Here is an 18116-nt window from a genome sequence, read left to right on the forward strand (position 1 = left end):
TTCTTCAGTGCTTCTCTTTCTTATCCTCCTCTCACGTTTTCCTTCTCCTTCTCCTTCTTTTCTGCCTCCTCTCAGTCTCCCATCAGCATAATTATCTTCATCTTCACTGTTTCCCTATGCGCAAGTTTCCTTCGTTCCTCACCTCCTCGTTAGTATGATGTCTTCCTGTCTTAAGTGAAGGGTCCTCTCCTCCTTCTCCTCCTGCTTCTCCTTCTCTTCTCCTATTAGTATTATTGAAGCCTGCTTGGTTTTCACGGCAACAATGTTATCCAGTTTCAAGACACATATATATTTTTTTTTTTGTAATTTATTTTTATTGCTACTTTTACCTTGAAGAGTTTCCTTACAGCTATTTGTGGTGATTGCGTCGTGTCTCGATGCGTACGTGAAACAAATGGATGGTGTGGGAAATAATTATTCTGATTTACGGATTGAGAGGGAAGAGTTAAATTAGAGAGAGAGAGAGAGAGAGAGAGAGAGAGAGAGAGAGAGAGAGAGAGAGAGAGAGAGAGAGAGAGAGAGAGAGAGAGAGAGAGAGAGAGAGAGAGAGAGAGTTTATGTAATCATTTTCTCTTGTGTATTTCTTGTGAGTGATATAAATTTATGTTTTTTTTTTCAAGAGTGAATCAAGAACTAAGTATTTTATTCTCGTTCAGAAAATTTGAAAAGATGAATAAAGAGCGCACTGTATTTTCACTGAAACTTGTATACAATATCACTAGTGACATATTTAACTTCGAACAGCACGCACGCACAAAATAAAGAAAAGAGAGAGAGAGAGAAAAAAAAAAGATGCCCGGAAGTTAGAATATAAAAAAAATAAAAAATCCATTTCTGATTAAATAAAAAAAAAGACAAAGAAAAAAAAAAACTGAAAAAATGATATCTATATTTTTTATGCTCTTTCGTTGCATCAGGAATGAAGTGAGTGAGCGAGCGAGTGAGTGAGTGAGTGAGTGAGTGAGTGGAGTGAGGGAGTAACTGATGCGACACCAATTATCATCTTCCTTTCATCTCTTTTTCATCTTCTGTCATGCGTGTGTGTGTGTGTGTGTGTGCGTGTGTGTGTGTGTGTGTGTGTGTATGTGTGGGTAATCCAGCATTTCTCTCGGAGCTACGGACAGATTCACATCCAGTCACCTCCATGCGTCGCTTACTCCGCCAGCCTCTCCTCCTCCTCCTCCTCTTCATCCTCCTCCTCTTCCTCTTTCTCCTCAACAGTAAGTGGAGGAAAAAGTGACATGAAATTGATCCAGGCGAGTTCCAGAGTGTGCGAGTAAAGGACATGAGAGAAAGTTTGTAGAATTATCAGTGGTAGGAAGTCTCTCTCTCTCTCTCTCTCTCTCTCTCTCTCTCTCTCTCTCTCTCTCTCTCTCTCTCTCTCTCTCTCTCTCTCTCTCTCTCTCTCTCTCTCTCTCTCTCTCACTCACTCATCACACACATTCTGATACACACACACACACACACACACACACACACACACACACACACACACACACACACACACACACACATGTTTACATCTCAATTCATTTATAAACTTGCTCCTTCTTACTGAGAGAGAGAGAGAGAGAGAGAGAGAGAGAGAGAGAGAGAGAGAGAGAGAGAGAGAGAGAGAGAGAGAGAGAGAGGAGTTTCAAGACATCTGTAAACATAACATGGGTGTTTTTTTTTTATTGTTCTTGTTTCCTGTATAGGAGAAACATTTATAAGGGTTTTTTGTTTTCCCTTTTTTTTGTTTATTTATTTATTTTTTTCCTTCTTCCTCGTGGTTCAAAAATCTCTTCTGTCTTGTACCATTATATATTTCTGCCATTTCTCTTCTTGAGTTGTCCTTCCTTGTGCTTCAAAAATCTCTTCCTTCGTGTCATTGTTAATTTCCTTCACTTTTTCCTTTTTCTTTTCCTTCCCATTTCTTTTCCTTAATTTGTTTTTGTCCTCACGTCTTCCTTCCTTGTGCTTCAGAAAATCTCTCCCATCATCTCCTTTTGTTACTTTTCTTTTCCTTTTTTTTTCCATTTCTTTTCTTGAATTTGTGTTTTGTCTGTACGTCTTCCTTCCTTGCACTTTAAAAACCTCTTCCATCATTACCGTTTATCTTTCGTCCCTTCTTCCACCCCCAGGTACAAATGTTGAGGGAAAGATTACCCCTCATGAACGCCCACCAGTCCCGCCCACCCTCACCACCACAGCCGCTCTCCTGAAGGTCTCTGCCACCCACTCACATGTTCTATACCTCAGAAGGGGCCCCTCAGGTAAACCCAATCTTATTATGCCAGCCTCTCATTATTCCATTTCTTTCTTTTATTTCTATGTCTTCACACTCTCTGCTTTTTCTTTTATGATCTTAAACTGTTTCCTCTCCCTTCCTCTCACTGTCTTTCTCTCTCCCCCTCTCACTGCCTCCCATAATCTCTCACTTTTATTCTATTCCTTCTCTCCTTGTCCTCTCGTGATCTCAAACTATGTATTTCCTCTCCTTTCCTCTCACTGCCTCTCCTGTCCCTCCCCTTCACTGTCTCTTCTTTCGCATCTTCACACTCCTCTCTCATATCCTCTTCTCTTTTTCTCTCTCAGTCTCGTCTCTCATCCTCACTGCATCCCTCACTTCTTGACACTCTTTTTCCTCCCATACACTTGTTCCTTCGCGTGTATTTGAGAAAAAGATGACAATATTCTGTAGTTTATGTGTGTGTCTCTGTTTCCTACACACGCGGGAGGAGTGTCACTTTTAATCTTCAAAGGTAATGTTTTTTTTTTTTTTTTTTTCCAGCATTCTTTTGTTTCTGTGACGCTCGTTTCTTTAATCCACGTGAAGAATAAAGGAGTGAAAGAGTGTTACGTAACCTTTTCCCCTCTTTGTAACCTTCGTATGCAGTAATGTTAGGAGAAATGAAGCTTTTAGACAGTCAGGATAAAAGAAAAATTCCAAGAAGCTACTAGGCCAACACGCAAAACATACATACATACATACTTACACCCACCTATCATTCCTATTTATAAACTAATGTAATCTTTTAAATCTTCTTATTCACTCAGCACTAACACTCTGATTACTCAGTTTATTATATAAGTGTGGCTGTCTCTGGATAAAACACACACTTATACCCACCAACGTATTATTCTTATCCATTAATTTTTCTGGTCCTTTAAATCTTCCTATTCACTCAGCACTAACAATCTAATTACTACGTCAACTTCTACAGCGAGCGAGGTGAGGGGACTGCAGGGACATCACAGCGGCCACAGGGACACCACGAAGGACAGGACAGACACCGGGGTTGATGTTTCACCCTCAGGACTCAAAACTGACCTTGTAACATCCGTGGGAGGCTCAGAGGGTAACCAGTGGGAGGGCTATGGGTCAGATGGGCTGCTGACGGAGGTGCACACAGATGTTGGCGGCGCCCTAAGGGAACTACAGGAGCGCCCCAGAGAGTACAGCAGCGTCAGTGTGGTGGTTCATGGCTCCCCTTCCTTCCTGCAGGAGACGGTGAAGCAGGTGAGGATAAATATAACTTTCCTTTACTCTATCCTTCCCTCTTGTCTCTTCCTTCCATTCCTTATCCTATCCTCTTCTCTCATTCTCCCCTTCCCTTTTTATTCCTATCTCTCTCCCTTTTATTCCTACCCTTCCTCTTCCCTTCTCTTCTCTCTGCCCATTTCCTCTCCCTTCATTTCACTCTCCTTTCTTCTCTTTCCTATCCTGTTCTCTCATCCTTTCCTTCACTCCCTTGCTATCCTTCTTCCTTCCCTTTCCTTCTCTTTTCCTTCCTTTCCTTATCTCCATTTTCCTCTCCTTTCTACCCTTTCCTGTCCTGTACTCTCATCCTTTCCTTCACACCCTTGCTATCCCTCCTCTTTCCTTTCCCTTCTCTTCCCTAACCTCCTCTCATTCTCTCTTCCTATCGCTTTCCTCTCCCTTTCCCGCCTTAACCTACCCTCTACACTCCCACTACACCAAGCACCTCCACACCCTGCAGGCCGTGGGGATGGGTGTGGTGATGCCGAGGCGGGCGTGGGTGCTGGTGAGCGAGACGGCGGAGTGGCACCAGTCTGCTCTTCCCAGTACCCTATTTACTAACCAATACAACCTGGTGCTGGTGACGCCTCTGCTCAGGACACCTCGCATCCACGCCCCAGGTGAGATAGGCAGGTGAATAGGGAGGTGAATTGACTGTGTGGGGACTCTCAGGGATAGTTTCATAGTTTTTTTTTTTAGTAAGCTCCTGTACCAAAGCCTTCGATGTGTTGGTAAGTGTCTGGATAAATCTGATGTTTATCGGTTAGTGAACAAACGAAAACAGGGTAACATTGCGTAACAAGAATAAGACGATAAGGAAGAAAAAATCTAAATAAGGAAAGGTAAAATGAAGAAGCCAAATGAAGCAGAAAGAAAACAAACATGTCATTAATGGAGAATAAAGGCTGTAAACACGAGTCAGCTGGAGGAGAGGCTGACAAACACCGTGGGGGCTGACTCATGTTATTTTGCAGGTGATGGGTTAAAGGGTTTGTGTTTGTGGTGCACTGAATATACTGAGAGTTGAATGGGGGCGAATCAGCGTGGGGAAAAGTGTTGTTTACTCAGTTATTTGGATGTGTTTGTTTAAGGTTCCATTTTCAAAGTTCAGCAGGATCGATTTGTTACTTCTTGTTTTGTTTTTAAAGGTTGTATTTGGAGAAAGATTGATTGTTTAGTTATTTTTTTACGTAAGATGGTCAGAGATAATGACACTAGGGGAAAGAAGGCGCCAGTCCCTTAAAAAAAACAATAGGGAAATAAACTACGGGAAAATTAGAGGGAAAATAGAGGAAAAAGGGCTTATTGAAAGTGCAAGTCCCTTAAAAAAAATAAGGAAAAAACTAGGGGAAAGATAGGAGGAAATTAGGGGAAAGTAGGGAAAAAAAACCTCAGTGAAAGCAACAGTTCCTTAAAAATACAGTAAGAAAACCGAAAAATACGTCGTAAAATAGCTGGAAGAACCACTTGTTATATATCATCATCATCATCATCATCATCATCATCATCATCATCATCATCATCATCATCTCACATTCTAAAGTTGTCACGAGGGAGAAAGGAAACTAGTTATTCATTTTTGCCTGAGCTGTGTGAACCTCGAGGCTTTTCTGTCAGTGTGGGGCTCAAATCTGGCTTCAGTTGTAACGAGAGAGATAAAAGGCTCTGTTATTTAATCCTTTCACTTTGATAGGAGACAACTAAAACCACTATATGCAATGTATGAAATATTTATAAGCATCTACAAGGAAGTTATGAATGAAAAGAATAGATTTTGCAATTTCTACCCAGTTTAAAGACTGGATGTGGATGTAGAACAAGTATTTCAGTGTTTGGTAATTAGAAAAATGGTTAAGACACTTATTTCCAGTTTTAAATAATCCTTTTAAACTTTCTTTTGGGATTAGCACCTCAATGGACTTTTTTCTCTCTCTTTCTCTTTCTGTTGCCTTTTGCCAGTGTCCCCTTTACGTAAAAAGAATTGATTGGTAATTAGAGAAAGGGTTAAGACACATCCCCAATTTTAAATAATCTTTTTGACCTTTCTTTTGGGATTAGCGCCTCAATGGACCTTTTTTTCTCTCTCTCTCTCTCTCTCTCTCTCTCTCTCTCTTTCGTTGCCCTTTGCCAGTGTCCCTCTTACGTAAGAAAAAAAAGGCTTCATCACACAGGATTAGCGGGTTGTTGAAATAATCATTGCCTGTAATTCACTGACAATCCTTTTATTCAAGTCATTTATCCAAGTTTACAAGCAAACGACCAGCAGATCAGTGTGTGGCGGCCATCCATCGCCTCACCTTCCTGAACGGCGGTCTGGCGTGGGCGGGCGTGGGCTGTGGGCGTGCTGGTGGGCGTCTGTCTCTCACTGCTAACCCCTTCTCGCTCCCTGACCACCTCGGGAATATCACCATCCCTGTTGCTGTTGTAAAGGTTTGTGTAGTTGTAGTTGTAGTGGTTGTAGTAGTAGTAGTGGTGGTGGTGGTGGTGGTGGTGGTGGTGGTGGTGGTGGTGGTGGTTCTTGTCACTCTGGGAAACCGTCAGTGATTAGATTTGTCATCGTCTTAATCTGTCTGTCTGTCTGTCTATAATTGTGCTGCTAACCATATTCCTCAATGCTCTCTCTCTCTCTCTCTCTCTCTCTCTCTCTCTCTCTCTCTCTCTCTCTCTCTCTCTCTCTCTCTCTCTCTCTCTCTCTCTCTCTTCTCCCCTCTCTCTCTTCAACATAAGAAATCACAAAAAAGGAACTTCCACATTTCATTTATTATTCTATTGGTCACTGTCATGTTTCCATCTACGCTTATCAATATGCGACGCCCTTCCTCCCTCCAAGGGCTCGCCCACCCTGAGACTCGTGAAGACTTCTGATGGGGAAGATTACCTCGACGGGTTCCTGGGAGAGATGCTTAGACTCCTTCAGCGGGACCTCCTCTTCCGCGTGCAGGTGTCTCAGGTGCCTGGCTTCGGGAACCGCCTGGCGAACGGGACGTGGATCGGTACTGTAGGCGCCGTGGCTAGAAAGGTGAGATACATCATAGTCAAGTAAAGGTTAGACTTTTAGATCCTATTCTGAAACACTTACGTCAGTAGCTCAAGTATTTTCAAAAGCTCTAGTTGAATTTACACGTGTTTTTAAAGGTATTTTTGCGATTCTAGTGGCAAACAGGGTGTAGGTGAGTTTACACGGGTTTTTAAGGGTGTTTTTGCGGTTCTAATGATAGATTAACAAGACTTCTACATCATTAACAGGATAAATAGTCTTGAGAACCCGGCTAATCATCTATATGGCCTTTGAAAATAGCAGTGGTGTGAGAGCATAGCTTTTCTGAATACGGGTGTCAGTTGGAGGACACGAATAAAGGTAACTGCAAGATGACATCAGGTCTACACGTGGCAGTCTCTGTATAAAATGTGCCTTGCTCTCATTTCCATCCATAAATTTGTTTAATCTCTTTAAAAGGTTTTCTAATGATTCAACGCTGAGAACTTAATTATTGCTTTAAGTGTTCCTTTCAACAATCACTTTTTTTGATAACCATTTTTTTCTTTTCTCTCTCATTTACCTATCTATCTATCAGTCTATCTATCTATCTATCTATCTATCTATCTATCTATCTATCTATCTATCTATCTATCTATCTGTTTACCTATCTACCTATCTATATATCTATCCATCCATCTATCTATCCCTCCAATCCTCCATTTATCTATCAATCAATATATCTACCTAACCACCCATCCATCTATCCACCCATCCGTTCCTGCAGGAGGTGGAGCTGGGCCTGGCGTCGCTGTCAATCTCACACATCAGGAATCAGGTGGTGGATTTCTCGGACTACTTAATATCGACTGGTGTGTACCTCATGTACCTCGCCAGACAACTCACCCAACCCGTGTCCACTGTGTTCCTCGTGTTCTCCCCAGAGGTAAGGTAGGCCTCTCTTGATTCTCCTCCTCATTCCCTCTCTCTCTTTCACCAGGAATGTTTAGGTTTGCTTTAGATGTCTCGCTCTCTCGCCAGGTCTACTTTTAATGGTTGCTTCATGGTAGTGTTGGGAGATGATCTTATGCTAAGCTCTTACGACTCCCAGACAGACCTAACAGCTTTCCTTTATTCACTTTGCAAGTACTAAATGATATGTCAGTCTTTTTTCTCCTTACCGTTTCAATCTCGCCTGTTCAACTTAAAGATCTTACAACACTAATATTTTCAAGTAATCTTAGTGTTATGTTGTGTTATGTTATGCTATGTTAGGTTCCACATCTTTTGCGAGTCTGGGACCGTCTGCCTAGGACCGTCAGTGGTTATTTTAGGCTACGTCATGTTAGGGTAGGTTATATTAGGTTAAGTTAGCTTCTACATCTTTCCAACCACTAATAAACCTTCCTGTGCGCTATTCGGTTCAGTTATAGCGCTGATTGCTGAGCCAAATAACGCTGCTTGAGACCATCGTTTATTACCTTATGTATTTCTATTCTCTACTGTGTTTAATTAGGTTCCGTATTTTCCCAACCGCTAACGAATCTCCTGCGTTACTTGGCTCAGTTATGGGGCTGCTTGCTGGGCCAAATAACGCTGCTTGGGGCCGTCCTGTACCTCGCCTGCTACCGTGATGCCGCCAGGAGGAACCACTCGCCCCTCTACTATCTGTTTGCTTCCTACAGGAGCTTCGTGTATCAAGGTGAAAAAGAAGAGAAAGAAATGAACAGGTGTAAAGGCGGTTGGGTGGATAGATGGATGGATGGATGGAGTGATAGATGGATGGATAAATGGCTAGATACGTAGATGGACGGATGGATGGGTGGATGGATGGATGGATCGGTGGATGGATGAATAGTTAGATAAATGGATGGATAAATAAATAAATGAATAGATAAACATGTAAACAATAGATGAATGGAGGATAGAGGAATAAATAGATGAATGCGTGGATGGATAAATAGATGGATGAATGGATAGATAGATAAATAGATGAATAAATGAATAAATGAGCAGCTAACCATGTAGATACACAGACAAATGAATATATAGATAGATAGATACATAGACAGACAGACAGACAGACAGACAGATAGAAATACAGACGAACAAAGAGTATTACACCTCATGTACGTACGTCAAAAGCAATTACAAATCAGAGAGAATGAAAACATCAAAAAGAATCAATTAATGAAAATCAACTAACGGAAGCATAATAACTACAATGATTGCCTGTGATTACTTACCTGTGCCTCACTTAGTGTCCCTGATCACAGGTGAGCTCACATAAATACATTATGAGGTCTGAAGGTCACTGTCAATTTAGAAGAGACAAGTAATGAAATATTATGAATAGCGAGTTGACAGAGAGAGAGAGAGAGAGAGAGAGAGAGAGAGAGAGAGAGAGAGAGAGAGAGAGAGAGAGAGAGAGAGAGAGAGAAAGGAATGTGTTTATATGTATGAGTTACTTTTAATTAATATATGCAGGTGTGTGTGTGTGTGTGAGTGTGTGTGTGTGTGTGTATGTGTGTGTCGTTACCTAAAGACGTGGCACGGTAATTAGAATGCAGGCGTGATTAAAAAGATGTTGTGATGAAGGTGAAAATGTTTTGAACCAAGAGTGTTTAATTTCCCCGCGTTTCTTCATCATTTTAATGGTCTCGTGGAGTGAGGGGGCTCTTTTGTGACCTTCCAGGAGTGTGCAATAAGGAAAAGTAAAGTCAAGTATAGAATAATGGCCAAATTCTGCCTTTGTAACCTTCTGACTGCAATTTCTAAGTCTTTCCTTCATCACAAAACACTCTGAGACATTTCCTTCGCTCAGCACCAGAAAATGAACTATCTATTCCTTTGATCTCCGTTTTCTGTCTTGTACGTGAGTGTATTGACGGAGACTGCCACGTGTAGTTCTAATGGCTTCTCGCAGCTTCCCTTTTGTCTTTCCGTTCTTGCAGATTCTCGTATGCTCTTATGTTCCTCCGTGATGGCTCTGTGCAGTCCTCCCAGAGTTGTGAAGTGTAGCATAGTGCAGAGGGAAGGGTGAAACGGAGAATTTTACGAGGTTTTATAAAAGTGTTGCTGTGAACGGGATGAAAAAAAAAAAAGAAAGAAAGGAGGAAAAAGAGAAATGAGAACAGGTCGAGTTACGTCATCGATTTTTCTTTTCATGAATGTAAAAGGAGAACTCTTGCACTGATGTGTGTAAAGGAACAGGGAAGGGGGCGTGGCACACACACACACACACACACACACACACACACACACACCACTCTATATCCCTTAATATCAATAATTTCCCATCGGCCGCGCGAGGAAGACGTGTCAGGGATGGAAAGAAGAGGAGAAAAAAGAGGCAAAAATTGTTTTTCCTTGGTTTTGGTCGAAAATGATGGCTTCCCAAGATCCGGCGGCTGAGGACTAACACTACCCACCACTCCCTCCCTGTGGGTGTGTGTGTGTGTGTGTGTGTGTGTGTGTGTGTGTATGTGTGTGTGTGTGTGCGGGGGACCTGAAGGACGGAGCCTCAGTTGATTACGCCGCAGGGAGCTCTCGATCAATACTAGCGCCTCCTTGTTATTTTGTTTACGCCTCCCCTCCCCCTCTCCCCATCAAGTCTTTTAAGCCGCAACGCTGCGCTTTTTTTTTCCCCTCTCCTCGATTGGCTCCCCATATCTTTATAAGTTGGCATGTTGTGCACCTGGATTCCCATCACCAATGCACGGGCAACACTGAACATGACCATTTCCTGTCAATACACCAAGTTTGGATGGCACAGCTCGAGTAAACCATTGCAAATTCCTTCCCTCTGCACCTCAGTCCACCTTGCCATTGCACGAGCAACACTGAACATGACCATTTCCAGTCTATACACCAGGTTTGGATAGCTCAGCACGAATAAACCTTTGCAGATTCCTTCCCACTGCACCTCAATCCGCCTCAGTAACCGACCAACACTGTATACTTGGCCACTTTGAGTCAGCGCACCAGAGTAAGATGGCTCAGTGAGGATTAAAACTTGTGAGATTCTTCCCAGTGCACCTCAGTCTATCTCACTCACTAAGACCCAGCAACGCTGCAGACGTGGCCGCTTCCAGTCAGGGCACTAGAATAAGATCGCTCATTACGAGTTAGAATTTAATGAGGTACTTTCCTTCTACACCTCAGTTCCCTTCACCTAGGCACCAGCTGTGACTGCAACGCTAAACTTGACCATTTCCATTCAGTTTAACAGGCTGAGATGGGTTGTAATGGGTCAAACTTAGGAGCGTATTCTGAAACACTTCCGCGCCTCACCTTCCCTGCGTTCAGAAGACTGGTTGAAGTGGCACGGGTTTTTAAGGGTGTTTTTTTTTTTTTTATTCTACTGAAAGATAAACAAGATTCCTACATTATTAACAGGAGAAACACTCTTGACAGCCCGGCTAATCATCACTGTGGTCTTTGAAAACAGTCGTGGTGAGAGAGCAAAAGAGTTTTCAAATACAGTCGTTAGTGAAGGTCCTATTCACTTCATGCTCCAGAAAACACTGTAATTATGCATAACCATGAACAGTAATCGAGCAGCATAACGCATTTACTGCAGTTTCAACGTATTTGCATTTTTCCCTTAATGTGAAATCCTCTGGTCAATTGTTAACCTAAGCTGTGGGGTTTGGTTACAAGGTCATCAGATCGGCTGGCGCGTAGTGCAGTGTGCAACATTTTACGCTCTCATGAGGACTGTTTTCAGGGATCACAGAACTGATTAGTTACGCTCTTGGGCGCATTTCTCTATCATATGTGCAGGAAGATTGTTGAACTGTCACTGGAGTAATGAAAACGCCCTCGAAAACAGATTCTTGGCGGTGCTTCCCTATCATCTGTTTAGGAACCTTGTTAAACTATCACTAGAATAAAGAAAACACCTTTGAAAATATTGATCTGAAAAAGCTTCTTTATTAAGTACCACCTGACTTACTAATGTATATATAACTGAATTCCTCTACTAACGAACTAAACTCTTTTCTGCACTCTATACTAATGAAAAATCACGACAAGATACAGATAAATAGAGAACATCTGTACCTATCCTTACCTGTCTGGCTGGAGACACTGGAACACAGAAACATAAAGAAACGCGAAATAAAAACACAACACTGTACAGGTAATCCAAAACTAGCCATAATTATTTACCTATGTGACTTGGGACATCACAACACGGTACAGGTAAACACAAAGCATGTCTGTACCTGTCCTTACCTGCGTGGCTGAGAACATAAGGACATAGAAACATAGAAAAATGGAAGAAAGTCACAATAAAGCACAGCCTGGGGACTTAGGATAAAGGAAAGTAAGAAAAGTAGAAAATAAGGGAAGCTGCAAGAATTCTTTAGGCCTACACGTGGCGAGAAAGCAATCATGGGTTCTTGGTACGAGAGGGATAGGAAACCCGATACGTATGGGGCGGAGGGGGGAGAGGGGATGAAAGGAACACACATAGGGCGGAAATTAAAGGGAATATATGCTTTGTGGCTCAGTGGTGCAGTGGTGGTCCTTGTATAGTGTACCCTGACTCGAGACTCTTGATTACATGCAGTTTTCGCTTTTAATTATTTTTTTGTAAGTTAGAATTGCACATATGTGGTGAAATACAGAGCCAGAGAGCAGAATAAAGATTTAAATAAACTGGGAGTAATAAAAAAGGCAAAAAAAAAGAAGATGAAAGTGATTGGAGTGGCAAGATATACGTAGAATCAACGTAAAAGAAGGAAAGCAAAAAAAGTAGAGACAACTAACATGAAAAGCAAAAACATTAACCCGTATCGTGAAAATACCAGATTGACAAACAGATTGCATGAACAGACGTGAAAGAAAGTAAAAAAGTAGGAGAGATAACAGGAAAAGCATGAGAGAGAGAGAGAGAGAGAGAGAGAGAGAGAGAGAGAGAGAGAGAGAGAGAGAGAGAGAGAGAGAGAGAGATACATAGATAAACAAGTCAACGATCCTGGCATACAAACATAAAAAAAAAGAAAAATAGGGATAACAGACACAAACAGACAAACGAACTAATAACCCATCCATACAAGCACAAAAGAAAGAAAAAAGTAGAAAAAAAACAAGAAAAAACATCAGAAAAGAAAAAAAAACAAAGAAAACACAAAGCAACAACAGCCCTACCACACAAATAAGATAGTGGAAGTTAGCAAGTCCCGTGTGGTTCTCTCGTGTCATCACCTGTGGAGTGCATCAGGCAGCGTACATACCTGTCTGTCACCTTTTACCGCGGGGGAAGGTTATATGACACTGATTGCTTCTTACCTGCCCACCTCAGGTACCCTCGAGCCTCGGTCCTCCGCTCCTCGTCTCACGTACTTGTCCTCTCTCATCTTCGCCCTCGTGGTGTACGCTCTGTATAGGTGAGTGTGTGTGTGTGTGTGTGTGTGTGTGTGTGTGTGTGTGTGTGTGTGAGTGTGTGTGCACGTGTGTGAGACAAAGAGACACATGCACACACCTCTCTGGCTCAAAAGAAACGCCTCAGCATCAACAGGACTCCATAAAGCGAGTGGTTGCTGCGAAACAAAGACATTCCCGCCACTGAAGATCCATCCCGCGCCGCTCTCCGCCACACACACACACACACACACACACACACACACACACACACACACACACACACACACACAGATTATATAACTAGGTAGCGATGATAGGCTGAAATAGGTATGTGGGTGTGGTTTCCTTACACACACACACACACTTACCTATCATCTTACCTATCACCATCACTACTGCTACTATTACCCAATCACTTCAGCGGTAACCTGACGGCGGTGTTATCGTTACCGAGGCTGCAGGAATACCCGAAGAGTGCCGAGGAAATGCTGGAGCAAGGTTATGCCCCCATTCTCACCGAGGGCTTCCACCAATACGATTACTTCAAGGTGAGAACTGGGAGGCTTAAGAGAAAAGTTCAGGTGTTCTTTTGGTCTTCGTCTGTCTTCGAAGGGGTTGGTCTTATTTTTCTTTTGTTTTTCTTTGTGTTGGTTAAGTCTGCTTTTTTTTCTTTGTTTTTCTTTGTGTTGGTGAAGTCTTCTCTAGCTGTTTTTTTTTTTTTTTTCTTGCTTTTCTTTGTGTTCGTTAAGTCTTTTCGTGCTGTTTCTTTTTTTTTTTTTTAATGTTCCTTTCGTCTCTTTGCTGGTTCTTCCTTTTACTTTGTGTTGCTTTCGTTTCTTTGTTGGTTTTTGTCATTTCTTTCCGATGCTTCCTTCTCCAATGTGTTTGATCTTCCTTTCCTTCCTCAGTCACTCCTATTAGTCCTTCCCTCTTCACCAGTCTGCTTGTCTGTGCTGGTTCGTTTCTTTCAGTTACTTCCTCCTTCAACGCCCTCGGTCGTCTGTGCCTTCCTGAGTCACTCCCATTACAAACAAGCCTTTTTACTGCACTCATAAAACTCTCAGGTCTTCTCTCCAGCATCTCCATCATCCTTCTCACACACTCGTCTCTCCTTCTGACGAAAGCAAACCACTTCAGTCTTGCCTCTCCATCTTTTCCTTCTCTAGTTCCTGTTTATCATCTCTGTATTATTGACGCCTCTGTGCATCTTCTGTATCACCCTCTCCCTGTCACCTTCTCCCTGTCAGCTCCTCTTTGTCTTCGAATATTTCCTTCATTAACAATAAATTATGACTCAAGTGAAGCATATACAGTGGCACACTTTTTCGATAGTTGGGCTAATTCAGCGTGAAATCTGATATGTTTCCCTCACGTAAAGCTCCTCGGCTGAATATGTGTGCATGTACGGGAAGGAGAAACTGAATATTCTTTGATAATATTGTCTAAGCCACCATTATCCTTATCAGTTATAAGGGGAGGGCGTTAGTTTATCTGTAGTTTTGTTCCTTATTGTCGCTCGTCTGAATTTTGTGCAATATTTCTCTCCTTTTTTTTTTTTTTTCTCGTTTTTTTTTTTTCTTTCTGTTCCTCGTCCTTCATTCTTCCATCCCTGGTTTATTGAAGATTTCCAGTTTCTCTCTTCTTTGTTTTCATCGCACGTTTGTTGTTTATCCTCTTCTCTTCCTCCTACGCGCGTCACCTATTGGATCCAGACTCTCTCTCTCTCTCTCTCTCTCTCTCTCTCTCTCTCTGCAAGCCATCTCTTCTCATAACGTCCTCCCGTCCCCTTACATTCCTCTTACCCTCACAATCCTTACACGCTCTTACCCTCGCCTCCTTTCTTCCTCCCTCCTTGTCCTCCTCCTCCCGGCTTTTCACGCCCCTCGTTCCTCCTTGACACCAAACCACTATGCCCTTACACCTCCCTCCTGCCTCCCACAGACTCCTTTTCACGCCAACTTTTCATTCTCACTCATATTCATCGTTACCGGCATCCCCTCCCACTCTGCTACCTGTGTTATTGATTCCACGCCCCTCTTACCCTCCCCTATGGCAGTTCTCCCCACTGGACGCCTTCAGGACGCTCTTCCGGCACGCAGAGGAGAGGGGCACCATCTATCCCTTCGGCAGGATCGATCACAAGACGGCTCTCCAAAGGTTTAGCAAAGGACGTGTCGCTTCTATTAGTAAGTATTTTCCTTCTCTCTCCTCTTTCATCTCTCTCTATATATTTATCAGTAGGCTTAACTTATACTAATTGGTGTTATGTGTATGTTATATATATGTACAGTGTGGCATTAGTTATTCAGATGGGTTAAGGAGGCGAGAAGGGAAGACGTAAGTTAGTTAATGAGATGGCTGAGGCGGGGGTGAAAGGCCGAGGCGTGGGAGGAGGAGGACGAGGAGGAAGAGGGGGAGGAGTTACTGGAAGGAGGAGTAAAAGAGGAGAGGAGGGATAAGAAGGGCTAATGAGGGGTGGGTGACCTTGAAATGAAGGTGATGGAAATGGTTGATGTAGGAGGAGGTTGAAAAGAATGAACGGGAGGTGATGTCACTTGCCTATGTAGTGGGTGGTGATGGAAGAATAGGAGACGCAGAAAGAGGAGGTAGTGAGGAATGAACAGGAATGAAAAGTTACAATGAAAAAAAAAATGGATAATGAACGGTATTCTCAAACTTACTAGACTCTCCTAAGAACTATTTTTTAAAACCCACATGACGGATTAATCATATTTTCATGCGTGTTCCTATTTTCCCCCACTGATAATGCAGAATACTTGTTAAACCTCCACTACAACTAGAAACACCCTTGGAAACCCCAATAACGTCCACTGTTCCCTGTTAAAAGATAATATAAGACTAAAACACTTTGAAAATACGAACCAATAACACTAGAATATATTACACTCCTGCTTAATTTGATTCCTACTCACACAAATACTAGACATGGACAGATTTACGGATGGGAATGATAGGTGGGAACAGGTAGGAACGTTCTTTAAAGGGACTGTCACGTGTAGGCCTGATGACTTCATGCACGCCTCCCTATTTCCTTACGATCTTTCTTTAAAGGGACTGCCACGCGTAGGCCAAGCTCCTTTATTTCCTTAGTCATTCCCTAAGTTCCTATATTCTGTAAAGGGACTGCCACGTGTAGGCCTGATGACTTCATGCATCTTCCCTATTTCCTTACGTTCTTCCCTGTGTTGTTTCAGTCACACCGCTCGGCATAGTGTTTCGGCAGAACAGCGGCGCCGGGCCCCAGCAGCCGTGCCCCTTCTACGTGGAGTCAGCGCCCTTGAACCTTGGCTTTATTTCGATAATCCTGCAGAAAAACTCCTTCTTCAGTGAAATTATCAATACAAGGTAAGTTACGCAGAGAGAGAGAGAGAGAGAGAGAGAGAGAGAGAGAGAGAGAGAGAGAGAGAGAGAGAGAGTATGACTAATATGTGTTAATGGAAGCTCTCTCTCTCTCTCTCTCTCTCTCTCTCTCTCTCTCTCTCTCTCTCTCTCTCTCTCTCTGTGTGTGTGTGTGTGTGTGTGTGTGTGTGTGTGTGCTATAAGAGACTCCTTCACCAGGCTGCGGTGGCTGAGGGATAGTGGAAACCTGAAGGAGATTTACGGCCGCTATAACATGATTCAGTGCGTCCCCAGCGGCAGGGCGAGTGGCACCTCCCGCCCCCTGTCCCTCACCGTGCTGCTCGGCGCCTTCGTCATGTGGGTCTGTGGTTTCCTCGTCGCCTGCATCACCTTCCTTCTCGAGTTCCTGTCGTCACGTGGCTAAAAGTCCTAGGCGAAGGATACTTTTAAAGGATATCGATGGTGTTGATAGGATAGACTTGTGGATTTTGTGTTTCTCAGTAGTATGATGAGGGAAATTGTCACTCAAGGGGCTTTTAGAATGTGTCAAAGGATACTGACGAGGGTGAGTGAAGGATATGCATGAAATCCTGTATCCACTTTTTCAGTACCTCGTGGAAAATATATCCTGTTTGATGCATTTTTAGTGCAGGATATGTTGAAGGATCTATACAAGCCAGTCATGAATACTTTTAAATGAATAATTTGCTCTAGTTTACGTACATTACTGATATAACATTAAGAAGCAATACCCTAAAGTTTCCAAGGCTATGTATAATCTAAATGAAGGTTTAACAAGTACCCTGCAATCCATAACGGCTGGAAATAAAGACACCCATGAAAATATGACTAATAATTGACGTGGCTTTAAATTTAATCACTACCTTTAAAGATTTCACGCTAATTCCTCCTTCTGGTCGTTTGGGTGTAATTGCCTTAATACACTACAGCAATTTGTCCTCTTGATTGATTACCTCCCTGCTCCTCTCCTCGCTCCCCGTGTCCGGTCGACTAACACGCCAGCACTCGGGGAAAAGTAAGTCATTTATATGCAGATTCAGAGCTGACACCAGAGGAGGAAAGTTGGCGTCATCACATTCGTCTGCCTTCTTGATTTTTGTTCACAGGAAGTTAAAGAAGGATTTGTGTGAGGGGAATATGTTTTTTACTGATTATGCATACTGGTGAAGGAAAGTTAGGGTCATATTTCGTATTCCAGTATTTCTTCTTGATCTTGTTACGCGTGAGTTAGGAAGTTGAGTAAGTTAGTTATCCGAGTGGGGAATGTGTGTACTGGTTATGCATGTTGGTGGAGGAGAGGTAAGGTCATTACTAGTTATATTCATCTATTGTCTCCTTATTTTGTTAGTTATGCGTGTCGAGGAAGAAAAGTTAGGATGGTTATCTCATTATAGCCATCCATTTTCTTCTCTATTTTGAATCTCACATACTTGGAGGAAAATCTGTAGTAATTATCCTTAAAATAGACTCGTTATATTCATCCGTTTTTGGTTCGCTTGAATCTCAGATACTTGGAAGGGAAACTCTAATTATTACTCCTAAAATAGACTGGTTATATCCTTTCCTTATCTTGTCTACTTGGATCTTACACACCTGACGTGGCATCTCTATTAGTTATCCCTGAAAAAAAAATATCCGTTTTCTTTCACATCCTCATCGTTATCTGTTTATGCACAAACGTAAATAATCCGCTCTTATTATACTATACATTAACCCTTTCACTGCTACCTGACACATTTTTTCTTTAATCATAAACCATTCAGACATTCCTTTGTATCGTACAGTCAATGCTGGCTACACTCTGGAAAATCTATTCTTTTAATCTACTTTCTCTTCTCGTATGTGCTTTAAAGATCCTGTACA

General features: G+C 42.5%; 2 protein-coding genes across 3 annotated transcripts; both read left to right on the forward strand.

The window, feature by feature from the left end:
- The first annotated feature begins 3149 nt into the window (after positions 1–3149).
- Positions 3150–9184, forward strand: LOC135114829 (glutamate receptor ionotropic, kainate 4-like). Its single transcript, XM_064030951.1, has 6 exons — positions 3150–3502; positions 3984–4143; positions 5790–5953; positions 6354–6542; positions 7288–7446; positions 8067–9184. Exons 2-6 carry the CDS (start codon positions 3993–3995, stop codon positions 8304–8306), a joined length of 903 nt encoding a protein of 300 aa, XP_063887021.1. The 5' UTR covers positions 3150–3502; positions 3984–3992; the 3' UTR covers positions 8307–9184.
- Positions 9185–13310: 4126 nt separating this feature from the next.
- On the forward strand, positions 13311–16739 carry LOC135114831 (uncharacterized). 2 transcript variants are annotated; one of them, XM_064030952.1, is made up of 4 exons: positions 13311–13420; positions 14929–15058; positions 16088–16238; positions 16452–16739. In XM_064030952.1, the coding sequence occupies exons 1-4, from the start codon at positions 13358–13360 to the stop codon at positions 16654–16656; spliced, it is 549 nt and encodes a 182-aa protein (XP_063887022.1). In that variant the 5' UTR covers positions 13311–13357; the 3' UTR covers positions 16657–16739. The 2 variants fall into 2 exon arrangements, 1 of the variants encoding a protein (XP_063887022.1); XR_010275685.1 differs by lacking the exons at positions 13311–13420; positions 14929–15058 and adding an exon at positions 15800–15857.
- Positions 16740–18116: the final 1377 nt, after the last annotated feature.

This window comes from Scylla paramamosain, chromosome 28 (genome assembly GCF_035594125.1).
Source record: "Scylla paramamosain isolate STU-SP2022 chromosome 28, ASM3559412v1, whole genome shotgun sequence".
NCBI lineage: Eukaryota > Metazoa > Arthropoda > Malacostraca > Decapoda > Portunidae > Scylla > Scylla paramamosain.